The sequence below is a fragment of the Rhinatrema bivittatum genome, chromosome 4 (assembly GCF_901001135.1).
Source record: "Rhinatrema bivittatum chromosome 4, aRhiBiv1.1, whole genome shotgun sequence".
Classification (NCBI taxonomy): Eukaryota; Metazoa; Chordata; class Amphibia; order Gymnophiona; family Rhinatrematidae; genus Rhinatrema; species Rhinatrema bivittatum.
The window spans coordinates 39942564-39955784 of record NC_042618.1 but is presented as its reverse complement, the minus strand read 5'-3'; the positions used below and the strand labels follow the sequence as shown (position 1 = coordinate 39955784).

General features: G+C 44.8%; 1 protein-coding gene across 1 annotated transcript in view; it reads left to right on the top strand.

The window, feature by feature from the left end:
• CDC42BPB (CDC42 binding protein kinase beta) overlaps positions 1 to 13221 on the top strand; it is a 412316-nt gene that overhangs the window by 335622 nt on the left and 63473 nt on the right. Inside the window, exon 25 of the mRNA XM_029597996.1 lies at positions 2666 to 2771. Within this exon, the coding sequence (XP_029453856.1) occupies positions 2666 to 2771 (106 nt within the window). The remainder of the gene's footprint in view (positions 1 to 2665; positions 2772 to 13221) is intronic.

Genomic DNA, 13221 nt, shown 5'->3' with positions numbered 1-13221 from the left:
CATTAAATGCTATTAGTCAAGTTGACTTAGGGGAATGGCCTCTGCTAGGGGACTTGCCAGGTTCTTGTGGCCTAGTTTGGCCTCTGTTGGAAACAGGATGCTGGGCTTGATGGACCCTTGGTCTTGACCCAGCATGGCAATTTCTTATGTTCTTAAATGGGTTTAAAAAAGGTTTGGCTAAGTTCCTAGAGGAAAAATCCATAAACTGCTATTACAGTAATTAATAAGCACTAGTAGCTTGTGATTTATCTAATGTTTAGGTACTTGCCAGGTACTTGTGACTTGGATTGGATTGGAAACAGAATACTGGGCTTGATGGACCCATGTTCTGTACCCAGTATGACATTTCCCAGCCTCCTCCTGGGAAAGATTTCAGCTAGTACAGATTCTGCTAGTATTTTGGTATACTGCTTCTAGGTAGCTGTTTGCTGAGTAGCTCTTTAGTTTAGAAAGAAAGCATAGATTTTCCTTAATTAAGAACTGTATCTTGAAGAAAGTTCTTCCTTATAGGAGGATTGGCATATGAGATTCTGTTTGTGTCTCAATAGTTCATGCAATCTCTTCTACATAAACTAGTCACCTATTGCACAGGAGACTTTCAGAGAACTTATTTTGGGTGCAGATCACATGCAGAAACTATAGTCCCTTCCCCTTTTAATATCTGTAAAATATATACTATACTTGGTGCAAAAATGTTAAGCATACTATGGTATCATTACATAAGATTGAACTGGTATAAAGGTCAATAAAAAAAAGACATTTGATAATCTGCCTTTTACCAATAATGGACTTAAGGTAGATTACAACTATTTAAATAAGAGAATTACATTTGAAACAATTGCACAGTTAGAATCAAATTTACAGTTAGAATAAAATTGGGAACCCAGTGGTGTATAACTTAAAGTTCTTAATTAGAAGTTTGGGTAGTTAGGTAAGAGGACTGCGAGTCTTTGCAGGTAAGACCTGGCTGAAAATCCATGCCTTATCTGACTTTCAGGGGAAAATCTAACATGGCTCAAGTCATAGAAATAATGGTACTTTTGTTCCAAATTTTTAATGCACAACTGCTGAAAGCAAAATGTCCTGTACAGAACAGTCTGGCAGAAGACAGAGTTAGGGATGAAAAAAATCCATTTGGGAGGTCCAGTATTCCCTTGTGTGTGTGTGTAGGAGAAGAAAAGTTGGGATGGGTACTTGGGAGCCTGTTTATTCATGTGCTTGTCTAAAAGGCAGAGAGTTTTGAATTTTATCTTGCTTTTGATTGGCATCCAGTGCAGTTGATGTATTGGTTTTAAGTAGTCAATTGCTTTGGCTGCTACCAAAATTCTAGCAGCAATACTTTGTAGAAGCTAAAGGCACTTCATACTGTATTGCTTGATGCCATTGAATATGGAGTTGCAGTAGTCAAGTTGGCTGGTGATTAATGCATGAATTACTGTAACAAGATTCTTTGGCAAGGAAGTTGTGCAGTTGGTGGATCTGACATAGTACATAAACTAGATCCTTAACACCTTGGTGATGAGTTTTCATGGTCGATTTGACCCCTAGGCTTCATGCTGACTCTTTAGGATGCAAGGGATACCTGATAGAGAAAGTATCGATTGCAGGGGATATACCTGCTAGCTGAGTCAGGAGAGTTTCAATTTGGAAGGTTTAGTTAGATTTTGTGGTTGCTAAGCCATTGAGCTAATGCTGTAAGACAGTCATTGAGACTGGCAATGGATGAAATTTGTTCAGGGCCCATTTTGACTCACTTTTGGATGTTAGCAGGTAGGTGGCATTCAGTGTTGAAAGATTGAATAAGGTCACAGGTTAGATTGAATGTAAATATTGAAAACGATCGGGGAAAAGACCAAACCCTGGGGTATTCCACAGGTGTGATCTTTGGGGTTGGATGGTTTGTTGGCCCATGCAGCAGATTGTTTTCTGATAGAAATAATTCAAACTATTTGAGGGCTATGTCTTCGATTCTAGTGTCCCCTTAAGCTTCGAATCAAGAGTTGGTGATCAAGTGTCAAAGGCAGCAGAAAGTTTTAGTAGGATTAGGAGGGAGTCTCCACCTTGGTGATACCTTTTAGTTGGACTAACTTATTGCATTCCTTGACTAGTTTTTAGGAGCTAGCACTCCTGATAGCTAGTCAAAAAATGTATTGTTAGTCCAATTAAAATGTATATCATTTTTTTTTGTTTGACATTTATTTACCTACATTCAAGTAGACTAACAAGGCAACCACACTACTTTATTAAATACGATTTGAAATGAATGTGAGAGTTCTTTATTAGCAATATGTAGTCTGTTTCATACTGTTATGAATTTTTGAGCCCACATGACAGTGCCAAACATTTAAATTACCAGGCTGATGAGTGCCATCTCCAGAGGGACTTCATTTTCAGTCAAGGGATCACTTCATTTCATATCAGGTGCTTGCACCATACGTTCCCCATTACTGTTATATTTCAGACTGAAAGCAGAGGAAATCTGCTTTTCAAGGAATTATTTAATACAACATGTATTATAGCAAGGAGGAATTGTCTGTGAGAACTCATGTTCACAAGTTGGGGTGCATTGCAACATCTGTAACAAGCCTGGACCAGTAATTAAGTGGCAATGGAGATTGTTCTGGGATTTTGTATTTATTGTATGCTGTGGAACATTTTCTTTCAGCCTAAAGCTCACCAGCTCAGTATAAAATCCTTTTCCAGCCCCACACAATGTAGTCACTGCACATCACTCATGGTGGGCTTAGTTCGACAAGGCTTTGCCTGTGATGGTAAGTTTTTTTATATTCTGTGACCAGTTTTAAATACAGTGCATGCTTTCTTTACTTGCCTTCAATTGTCCACAAATCTTCTTTTCACTGTACTTTTCTCTTATCCCATTTTCATTGCTAGATGTTCTTCTGTTTTCCATCATTTTATGGTCTGTGAATCTGTATTTTTCATTCATTCAATATTATCTACCTCAATGTCATCTGAATAAAACAGAAATAATAGCCATCACTGATATTTCCTAGAAGCAAGTTATTAGCTTAGAAGTTCAGAATGGTAGCTAAATTCAAATGTTATCATCCAAAATTAGGGACCTCTGGTTTGCTCTTATAATGGACAAAGGCCTCTGACATGTTTAGATGCTCCATCTCTGCTGTAATATTTCATTTTGTATTGTATGTCTTTCATAATAGCACTTTAAATTTTAAGGACTTTCAAATGTTTATTTTCCCATGTGAACAATATTAATGGAAAAAATGTGGTTTGTAAAATAAAACTTAGTATCCAAGTCCTATCACTTGCTCTCCCAAAAACTGTCCGCTTTGACTCTAATCTTTCCTACAGACTGTATATGCCTAAACTTATTGTTGTTCTCTACAAAGTGTCTTATTTTACATTTTGATGTCTCAACTCTTTGTTTACTAGTCATTTTTATTCAATCTTTGCCCTTGTGATATTACTCTATTCCAGGGGTGGCCAGTTCTGGTCCTCATGACAACAGGCCAGACTTTCAGGGTATCCATGATGAATAAGATAGATTTGCATGCACTGTCTTCATTATATGGAAATCTATCCTATGCATGTTCATTGTGGATATCCTGAAAATCTAGCCTGTTTGTTGTTCTCAAGGACCAAAGCAGCCTACCCCTGCTCTATACCTTGCTGCCTTTCTGAGCATGAAACTTCTATTTTGTTCGCAAGATCCTGCATACCTTTTATATTTACTGTCTTTATATTTAAAATACCAATTTAACTTGCACTGAGGTCAGCTCAATAGTTCATTGACAGTGTCATACATGACTACACGGGAAGCATGGGTTCAATTCCTAATCCTGATTTCTGCTTCTTGGGTCAGCACAGGTGAGAGATATTCATACTGGTAGTACTTGTGGGAGAAGGAGTTCCAGGCATTGCACAACACCAGTTTTTCTTGGCCAGGCACAGGATGTACATCTAGTTTATTAATTTAGTTTAATTTATTAATTTGTTATTCCGCCTTTCAGAAATAAAATATAGTGAGTTCTGGAAGGAGCCGCAATTTATGGCCCCTGGCTGAGGGCTATCATTGCTTTGCCTGGGCTAGATGCGAGCAAAGAATTAAATAAATTAAAAGAAAATGGAGAATAACCCCAGATAGTTACATAAGAAAGCTCACAGCAGAAAAACCCCAGTAGAAGTTTATTCTAGTTGAGCTGGAAGCCCAGAGGAGGAGGAAGAAAGTACCAAGCCAATAGGGAAAAAAACAGCTTCCTAAATTCTTTTCTTTTTCCGTGAATAAGGAGAACAATAATCAGCCTCTCAAGTGGGTGATATCATCTGATGGCACTGAGATGGAAAAGTTCTCTCAGCTCAAAAAATTCAAGAAAGTTTTCGGAGCATGGTTGAGTGATCCACGGCAGCAACCTCCACACAGTTCTTCTCAGTCTTTCTAATGGTGCGAAATGACATGGTGTTTTGTTCTCTCCTCTTTGGCCACTTAATACATTTTCTGCTTGCATTTTTTGTTTTTCTTTTCTCAAAGTATTCTTTTTTTTTTTTAATCTATTGCAAGTCTCCTTTGAAATTTAAACTGACTTAAGTACACTTTACAATGATGGACAATAAATCAGGATTCAAAAAGTGCCCCTGTTCCTGATTCGAGCCATCGCATGATGTGACTTACTCTGCTGTCCGTGCTCATATGTCACCCCAATGCCAGAAGATCTAGAAGCTACACATTAAAATAATTTTTAACTTCTCCTCAGGTGTCCAGATCAACAAAGAGGAAAAATATTTATATTTCGATGCTAAGACATTGATGGAGAATGGGTAGTTTGTTTGTCGACAGCAAAATTTTGTGACAGTGATGATGCTTTTCTATGCTTTGATGTGCCCTCTGTGCCTCCAGGGCCTGTTTTGACTCTGAAGAGCGCTTTTTCTCTTCCTCTTTAGCAAAGGGAGCATGGGGGCCTGCGCCGAGACTTATCAGTGTCAGAGAACTTAGCATGAGGAGACTCTGCTTTTTTTGATCTAGGTGATCATAGGACTTGAAAACACCACCCTAATCTGGTGATGTTTTCAAGTCCTATGATCACACAACACTTTACAGAAGTTACAAGATGTGACCCAGCAGCTTTCTTAAAATACCATGGGTCATTTTGCTGCTGCGCTGCATGAAGCAGAGGAATGTGGAAAACATCTAATCAGATCAGCATATGATACTTCCTCTAGAACATCTGCAGTTGCCATTGGAATCAGACTACTAGCTTAGCCATGGGCTTTGGGTCTTCATGAAGATGTTCATGAGAAACTTACTGATGCTCCATGCATTGGCATAATCTTTATATAAGCTTGTTGGAAAGCCTTCAATATATGTGCTAACAATTGAGCATCCTGCGTTAGTCTGGGATAAGCATTGGACAACTTGCTACATACTGAAAAAGGTTACTGGATGGTATTGAAGATGTTGATGAGCCAGTTAATAGTTCCTGTGTGGCATTGAATCAAGCTATTTTAATCAATATCTGAAGCTGCAATTTGTTTCTCTTCAGTGGATTTAAGAAGTCTTACCATACAAGATAAGCTGTTGGTTAAGTAATATTCTCCTGATGAAGCCTTTTGTAGGTGAAACAAGGTTCCTTGTGGTAGTTTCTTTTGGAATATTTTGCCTTAAGGGATTGTTTCCTTATTTAAATCACTGTAGATTGTTGGGTCTGATATATATTGGGTAAAGTGATTCAGATAATAAAGTGAATAGTATGATGAGGGTTCTAGGACAAGCAGGATGGTAGTCCTCACAGATGGGTGACATCATCAGATGGAGCCCAGTACGGAAAACTTTTGTCAAAGTTTCTAGAACTTTGGCACACTGAGCATGCCCAGTATGCCACTATCCACGCATCCATGCAAGGTCCCTCTTCAGTCTCTTTTTTTTTCCTGCGGTGATAATTGCCTTGCAGTTTTTGGAGCTCTGCTCTTCAAATGTCTTTTGTGCTAAAAATAGCTTTTTTTTTTTTTTTTTTTTAAACCATCCTACGTTGGGTCCCCCTTCTCCAGTCGGGGCTTTTTCCTGGCACGATAGGTATTTCTACTACTTCTACCTTCTTTCCGGTCGATTCCCAGCATGTCGCTCCTGAGTGGCCGCCAGCCATCAACTGTTTGCCAGCTTACTTTTATGGCATTGTCTGTTTTCTTTGGTGCTCCCAGTGCCCGCGGACCATGTCTATCACTGATCCACATGAGGTCTGCATCTTCTACCTGGGGGCTTCTCACAACATCCAAGGGCGTCAGCTTTGCAATCAGATGAACCCAAAGGCCATCGTGCTTGGCTTGATAAAATGGAGAAACCTTTTGGGCCCAAAATGTCCACTTCATCCCGCCAGCTTCAGAGTCTCTGACACCCGGGGATCAAGGGGAACCGATAGATACCCTGCACCTTTCCACACCCCTGGCGAGTTCTTCCAAGGAGGGAGGAGCCGGTGTTTGACTCTTGTCAATTTTGGTGCTCTCCAGGACTTGGGATCCTCAGCCTCCGGGAAAAGACTGGGCCGAGCACCATGGGAAGTCCCGTAAGCATCAATACCAGTCGCCATCAGAGTATGACTCCAGTTCCGGTGCAGCACAGCGGTAGCCGTACCACCACCGAAGAGACGCCGTGGTGAGGAGGCCCCATCCTTCAACAGGCCTGGGAGTCTTAAATGTTCCCCACCATTAGTGGTGCTGAGTACAGAGCCTCCTCAGGATTCCGTGGAGGCGCCGGTGATTCTTTGTCCCCCTCCATCAGTCCTGTCTTCATCAGACTTCCAGGAGGAGTTGAACCGCAGAGTGCGGTGCTCCAAGCACTGTGGGGCATCGAACCACCACTGGTGCCAGAGCCTGTGCCATCTGTCCTGGTGCCCCTGCTCAAATATCTGGATGTCCTACTCAGTGTCCTTCTGATGCAGCCGGTGCCCAGGGGCTCTTCGGTTCCCCAGCGGCCACCGATGCCCTCCTCTGGACAGATTCCCATCACGGGGTCCTCCGAGGAGAATGACACACAGCAGCTGTTGATTTCATCCGGTCCTTTGGTCCAGAGACCACAGTTCCCAGAGCCGGTGGCAGGGACATCGGGCATCTCACGACCATCAGTGCCATTGCTGCCGATAGGGCTCCCAGTACCCTTGAAGCTGGCCTTCAGTGCCCAGGCCTCAGGGTTTGGACAGGCCTCTCCAGTGCAGGCCCCCTGGGGACCTTAGTGAAGAGAGAGGCCCATATGACCATTGGGGAGATGAGTCGTCCTCTGAAGGCTCTGAGGATCTCCTCTCAAAACCCTCACCATCAGAAGAAAGGTGACTGTCTCCTCCAGAGGATCTCTCCTTTGCGGGTTTTGTGCAGGCTATGGCTGAAGCCATCCCCTTCCAACTCCTCACTGAGGAGGATGCCTACCATCAGATGTTGCAAGTGCTACAGTTCGTTGATGCCCCAAAGGAGGAGATAGTGGCTGTTCCGGTCCACGACATCTTCAAGGAGATCCTCCTTAGGATGTGGGAATGCCCAATATCTGATCCTCCCATGAACAGGATGGCGGACGCCACCTATTTGGTACAGCAAGCCTTAGGGTTCGAGCGATGCCACCTCCCTCACTATTCTGTGGTAGTGGAGTCGGTTCTTAAAAAGGCTAAGCATTCCTGCACCCATGCCTCCAGGCCAGGAACACAGAGTTGGATACTTTGGGTAGGAAAGTCTTTCAGGGCACTATGCTCATCACCCATGTCGCCTCGTAACAGTTATATATGACCCAGTACAACCAGAAACTGTGGAAACAAGTCCAAAAACTTGCTGAATGCCTGCCGCAGCAACAATAGGAGTCGTTCTCTGCAGTTGTTCAACAGGGTCTAGGAGCTGGAAAACAAGAGGTGAGATCCCCCTATAATGTTTTCGAAACAGCAGCCAGGGTGGCCACAGTGGGGATCGGCGCCCGTAGGATGGCCTGGCTCTGCGCCTCAGACCTTCATCCCAGAGATACAGGAGAAGTTGGTACAGGAGAGAATCTCTTCAGGGATAAGGCTGGGATGTGGTAGCTCAATTGAAGGATCACCATGAAACCCTTCAACAGCTGCCAGCTAGCACTTCCAATCTGCCGTCCTCTGCCAGGAAATCCTAAGAACATAAGAACATGCCATACTGGGTCAGACCAAGGGTCCAAGCCCAGCATCCTGTTTCCAACAGTGGCCAATCCAGGCCATAAGAACCTGGCAAGTACCCAAAAACTAAGTCTATTCCATGTTACCGTTGCTAGTAATAGCAGTGGCTATTTTCTAAGTCAACTTAATAGCATGTAATGGACTTCTCCAAGAACTTATCCAATCCTTTTTTAAACACAGCTATACTAACTGCACTAACCACATCCTCTGGCAACAAATTCCAGAATTTAATTGTGTGTTGAGTAAAAAAAAACTTTCTCCAGTTAATTTTAAATGTGCTACATGCTAACTTCATGGAGTGCCCCCTAGTCTTTCTATTATCCGAAAGAGTAAATAACTGATTCACATCTACCCGTTCTAGACCTCTCATGATTTTAAACACCTCTATCATATCCCAGCCAAATTCAAGGAAGTCCTTTTATAAGCAAAGAAAATATTACCCTCCTGCCTCCCGCGCTTGCACATCCCATGCAGGTTCCAGGAGTCACTCACCCAGTCAGCTCCACAGCAAGCCCCGGCTATGGGTTTTTGACTAGGGGCGAGGGAGCAATCAGCCATACCCCTGGCGCACGATCTTCCGGTAGGGGGCAGGCTTCTTTGTTTTGCCCACTGCTGGCTGCTCATTACGTCGCTAAAGTGGGTGCTCACCATCGTTATTCCCGGACAAGCAGGATGATAGTCCTCACATATGGGTGACATCATTAGATGGAGCCCTGATACGGAAAACGTCTGTCAAAAGTTTCTAGAAACTTTTGGCTGGCACACTGAGCCTACTGAGCATGCCCAGCATGCCATGATATTCTCAGCCACAGGAGTCTACCTTCAGTCTCTTTTTTTTCCACCTTGCTGTAAGCATAGCATATTACGAGCTCTGAGAATTTTTCCCTCACTTTTTCCTCAAGAGAAAGAAAATATTTTCAGTCACAAAAAAATTGTCATCGGGTCTCCCTTCGACATAGTATCGGTGAGTACATTTTTTTTGAGTCATTTTCAGTCTATTCCGGTCACCCTCACTCGGTATCTGCTGGTCATCAACCGTCACTCAGCCTAACTTTCTAACATGGCCTCCAGATTCAAAAAATGTCCAGATTGTGTCTGTCGATTACCGACCCGCACAATGTTTGTGTTTTGTGCCTGGGATCAGACCACGATGTCCGGGCTTGTTCAACTTGTGCCCAGATGACACCAAAGGGCAGGCGTGCCCGATTGGACAAGATGAAGGAGGAGTTTAAGAAATAACCCCATCGTCAACATTGTCTCCAAGAAGAATATCTCCCTCCGTTGCAAAACATCGAGGAGAAAAAAGGACCGTTGACCGTCCATCACAGACCCCATCGGTGTCCTCCGTAGCGTCTTCCTCTGCATCTAAGGAACATCGAGAAAAAAGACACCATCGACATCGTTCCACTGATCCATCGGATGGAACGAGACAGCCATCGGCATCGAAGGACATCGAGCCGATGCCCAAGCGAGTCCGGGTACTGGAACCAACACGCCCTTCCATACCCGAGGAATTGAAGCGCTCTCTACCAGGATCGGTGTTAGAGACTGTGCCACCATGCTCAGTCGTGAAAGTGCCAGTAGCGCCAGTCTTACCCTCCCCTGTGACAGTGGACCCAGTCCCAGTTTCCAGGGAAGAGGTGACTTCCATGGTCCAGCAGGCCATCGTCGAGGCTTTTCAAAAATTTCAGCCTCCTTCCATACCACCATCGGTACAGACACCGACTACGGCATAGACATCAGATCAGTGTGCCAACCAAAAGTTTCTAGAAACTTTTGACAGAAGTTTTCCGTATCAGGGCTCCATCTGATGATGTCACCCATATGTCACCCATATGTGATGACTACATCCTGCTGTCCTGGGATAACACCTATTACAAGGTAAGCAATTTTGCTTTCGCCAAGGGTATCGTCTGAATTTCATAGAGGTCCCTGTGGATTTTCCCCCATGTACATCGTGCGGTTCCTCCACCCTGCAGGAAATACTTTGGACAGAGCTTTCCACTCTCCTGATGGCAGGAACTGTAGAACCCCTTCCCCGTCATCAGCAGGGTCGAGGGTTCTATTCAGGATATTTCCTGATACCAAAGAGAACTGGGGGCCTACGTCCCATTCTCGACCTCAGAGCCTTGAACAAGTTTCTTCAAAGAGAAAAGTTCAAAATGGTGTCTCTGGGCACTCTGATAATATTCCTCAGAAAGGAGATTGGCTCTGCTCCCTTGATCTCAAGGAGGCTTATGCCCGCATTGCGATCTTCCCAAACCACAGGAAGTTTCTCCATTTTGTGGTGGGACAGGCTCACTGCCTGTACCGAGTGCTGCCTTTTGGCTTGGCTTCAGCCCCTTGGGTATTGACCAAGTGCCTGGCAGCAGTGGCAGCATACCTCAGACATGTTTCCTTACCTATACGACTGGTTGGTCGAGCACCTCCCACAAAGGGGCGATGGACTCTTTGACCCTCACTGTGCAGGTGCTACAATCTCGGATTCGTTATCAACTACCCAATGTCCCACCTCTGCCCGTCCCCCCAGCTGAACTTCATAGGAGCCAGGCTGGACACGACTCAGGCAAAGGCGTTTCTACCCCACAATCGGGCTCTTGTCCTGTCCTCACTGGCAACCTTGGTACGCAGCAGTCAGCAAGTAACTGCCCATCTGTTGCTTCGTTTGCTGGGCCACATGACAGCCTTTTCCATGTCACCCCATTTGCCCACCTCCGCATGCGCAGGGCACAATGGACACTGCTCACAATGGCATCAGGCATCCCAGAACTTCAGAGCCCGCGTCTCCATCACACAATCTGAGGATCTCCCTGTCCTGGTGGGAAGATCTCTTCAATCTGGTACCGATTCTTTTCACCCATGGTTGGGGAGCCCATGTGGACGGCCTCCACACACAGTCACTGGATGGCTCAGATGGCTCTGTACCAGATAAACTTACTGGAGCTTCAAGCGATTCGCTATGCTCTTTGCGTGTTTCGAGACTGCTTGTCCCACAAGATACTCCTGATTCGGACAGACAATTAGGTGGCAATGTGATACATCAACAAACAGGAGGGCACAGAGTCATACCTCCTTTAACAAGAGGCGGTGCAGATCTGGCCGTGGGCTCTGTCACAGAGCATGTCCCTGTGAGCCACATGCTTAACTGGAACACTGAAAGTGCTAGTGGACCACCTGAGCTGCTCTTTTCAGCTGCACAAATGGTCATTGAACCCGGCAGTAGCAGCCCGGATTTTTCGCTTATGGGGAATTCTGGATGTAGCTCTCTTTGCCTTCCCATACAACTGCAAGTTGAGCAATTTTTGCTCCCTTTTCAAGATGGATGGATGCCCAACTTCCAACACCTTTGCCCTTCATTGGGGCACAGGCCTCCAATACGCATACCCTCCTGTTCCGCTACTCATGAGAACTCTTCAAAGCTCCAGCAGGACCAGAGGACCATGATCCTGGTTGCCCCATACTGGCCCAGACAAGTCTTGTTCCCTCTCCTTCGGGACCTATTGATCAGGGATCACATCAGCCTGGGGACTGCGCCTGTCCTGATAACACAGAATCAGGGCACAGTGCGCCATCTGAACCTCTGGGCACTAGCCATGACGGCCTGGATGTTGAGCGCTTATTCCTCCAGTCCCTGGTTTTGTCTGACAACCTATCTCAAGTGCTGGTAGCTTCCAGGAAACCTTCCACCAGAAAGTCTTACAGTTCAAAGTGGAAGAGGTTCTCCATCTGGTGCGAGGGGAAAGACTTGGACCCATTCACTTGCCTCGTTCCTGGACTACTTATGGCACCTCTCCGAGGCTGGACTCAAACCCACCTGTGTGGTCCTGCGTATGCATCCCAAGTTCCTGCCTAAGCTAGTGACTCATTTTCACATCAATCAGTCCATTGTGATACCCACCTTTTTTCCAAGGCCCCATTCTCACCAGGGAGAATGGGCTCTACATCCGTTGGATTGCAAACTAGCTCTGGCCTTCTATTTAGAACACACAGCAGGCCATAGACAATCCACCCAACTATAAATTTCTTTTGATAAGAATAGAATGGGGGTTGCGGTGGGTAAACAAATCTTATCCAACTGGCCAGCAGACTCCATCTCATTCTGCTATGCACAATCAGGCCTTCAGCTGGGAGGCAGCATTAAAGGTCACTTCGTGAGGGCTATGGCGCGTCAATGGCCCACTTACGGGCATTTCCCGTCGCCGAAATCTGCAGGGCTGTGAAGTGGAGCTCCCTGCACACGTTCGCCGCCCATTACTCTTGGACAAGAATGGTCGACAAGACAGTAGATTCGGCCAATCTGTCCAATGCAACCTCTTCCAGGCTTAAACCAACTCTTCCTACCTAAGGTCCCATAGTTGAAACCAGGCTGTCTCGCTACTGACCAACAAGCACGTCAGTTGTTGTGGTGCCCGTTGTCACCTTGTTCGATACCTGTTTGTCTTGGTTGTTGCTGAGAGCAGCCTGGAGCTCAGCTATTAATGCTTGCATGGAGCAGGCATTAATAGCTGAGCACATTGAAAAGAAGTACAGAAAAGCAGAAAAAACTGCTTTTCTGTACTTCTTTTAAAAGTTTAAAAAAAAATAACTCGGCCGGCCAGCTGCATTATGAAAACCAACGCTGATAAACTTGACGTCTGTTTTCATAACTGGCGGACTGCAATTATGAAAACCGATGCCGAGTTTATTGGCTTCTGTGTTCATAACCTGCAGACCACTGGTAACCGTGACCCTAGCACCTCCTTGCTAACGTGACCCCCTAATTATAATATAGCATGGGGCCCCTTGCGGGCGCCATGCACACATTTAAGAAAGCAGACGCTGACTTCAGTGCCTGCTTTCTGCGCTTTTTTTTTTTTTTTTTTGTATCGGCCCTTTAGTTTGTAAGCCCACTGGGGATAGGGAAATACCTCAGGACCTGAATGTAATCTGCATTGAAGTGGCTGAAAAGCAGAATATTAAAATAAATTTTAAATTAAAATAAATTATGCTCTACTTCCATAGATACTTGCAAGGCTGCCACCTGGTCTTTTGTCCATACCTTCACTGTTCATTACTGACTAAGTAAATGCTT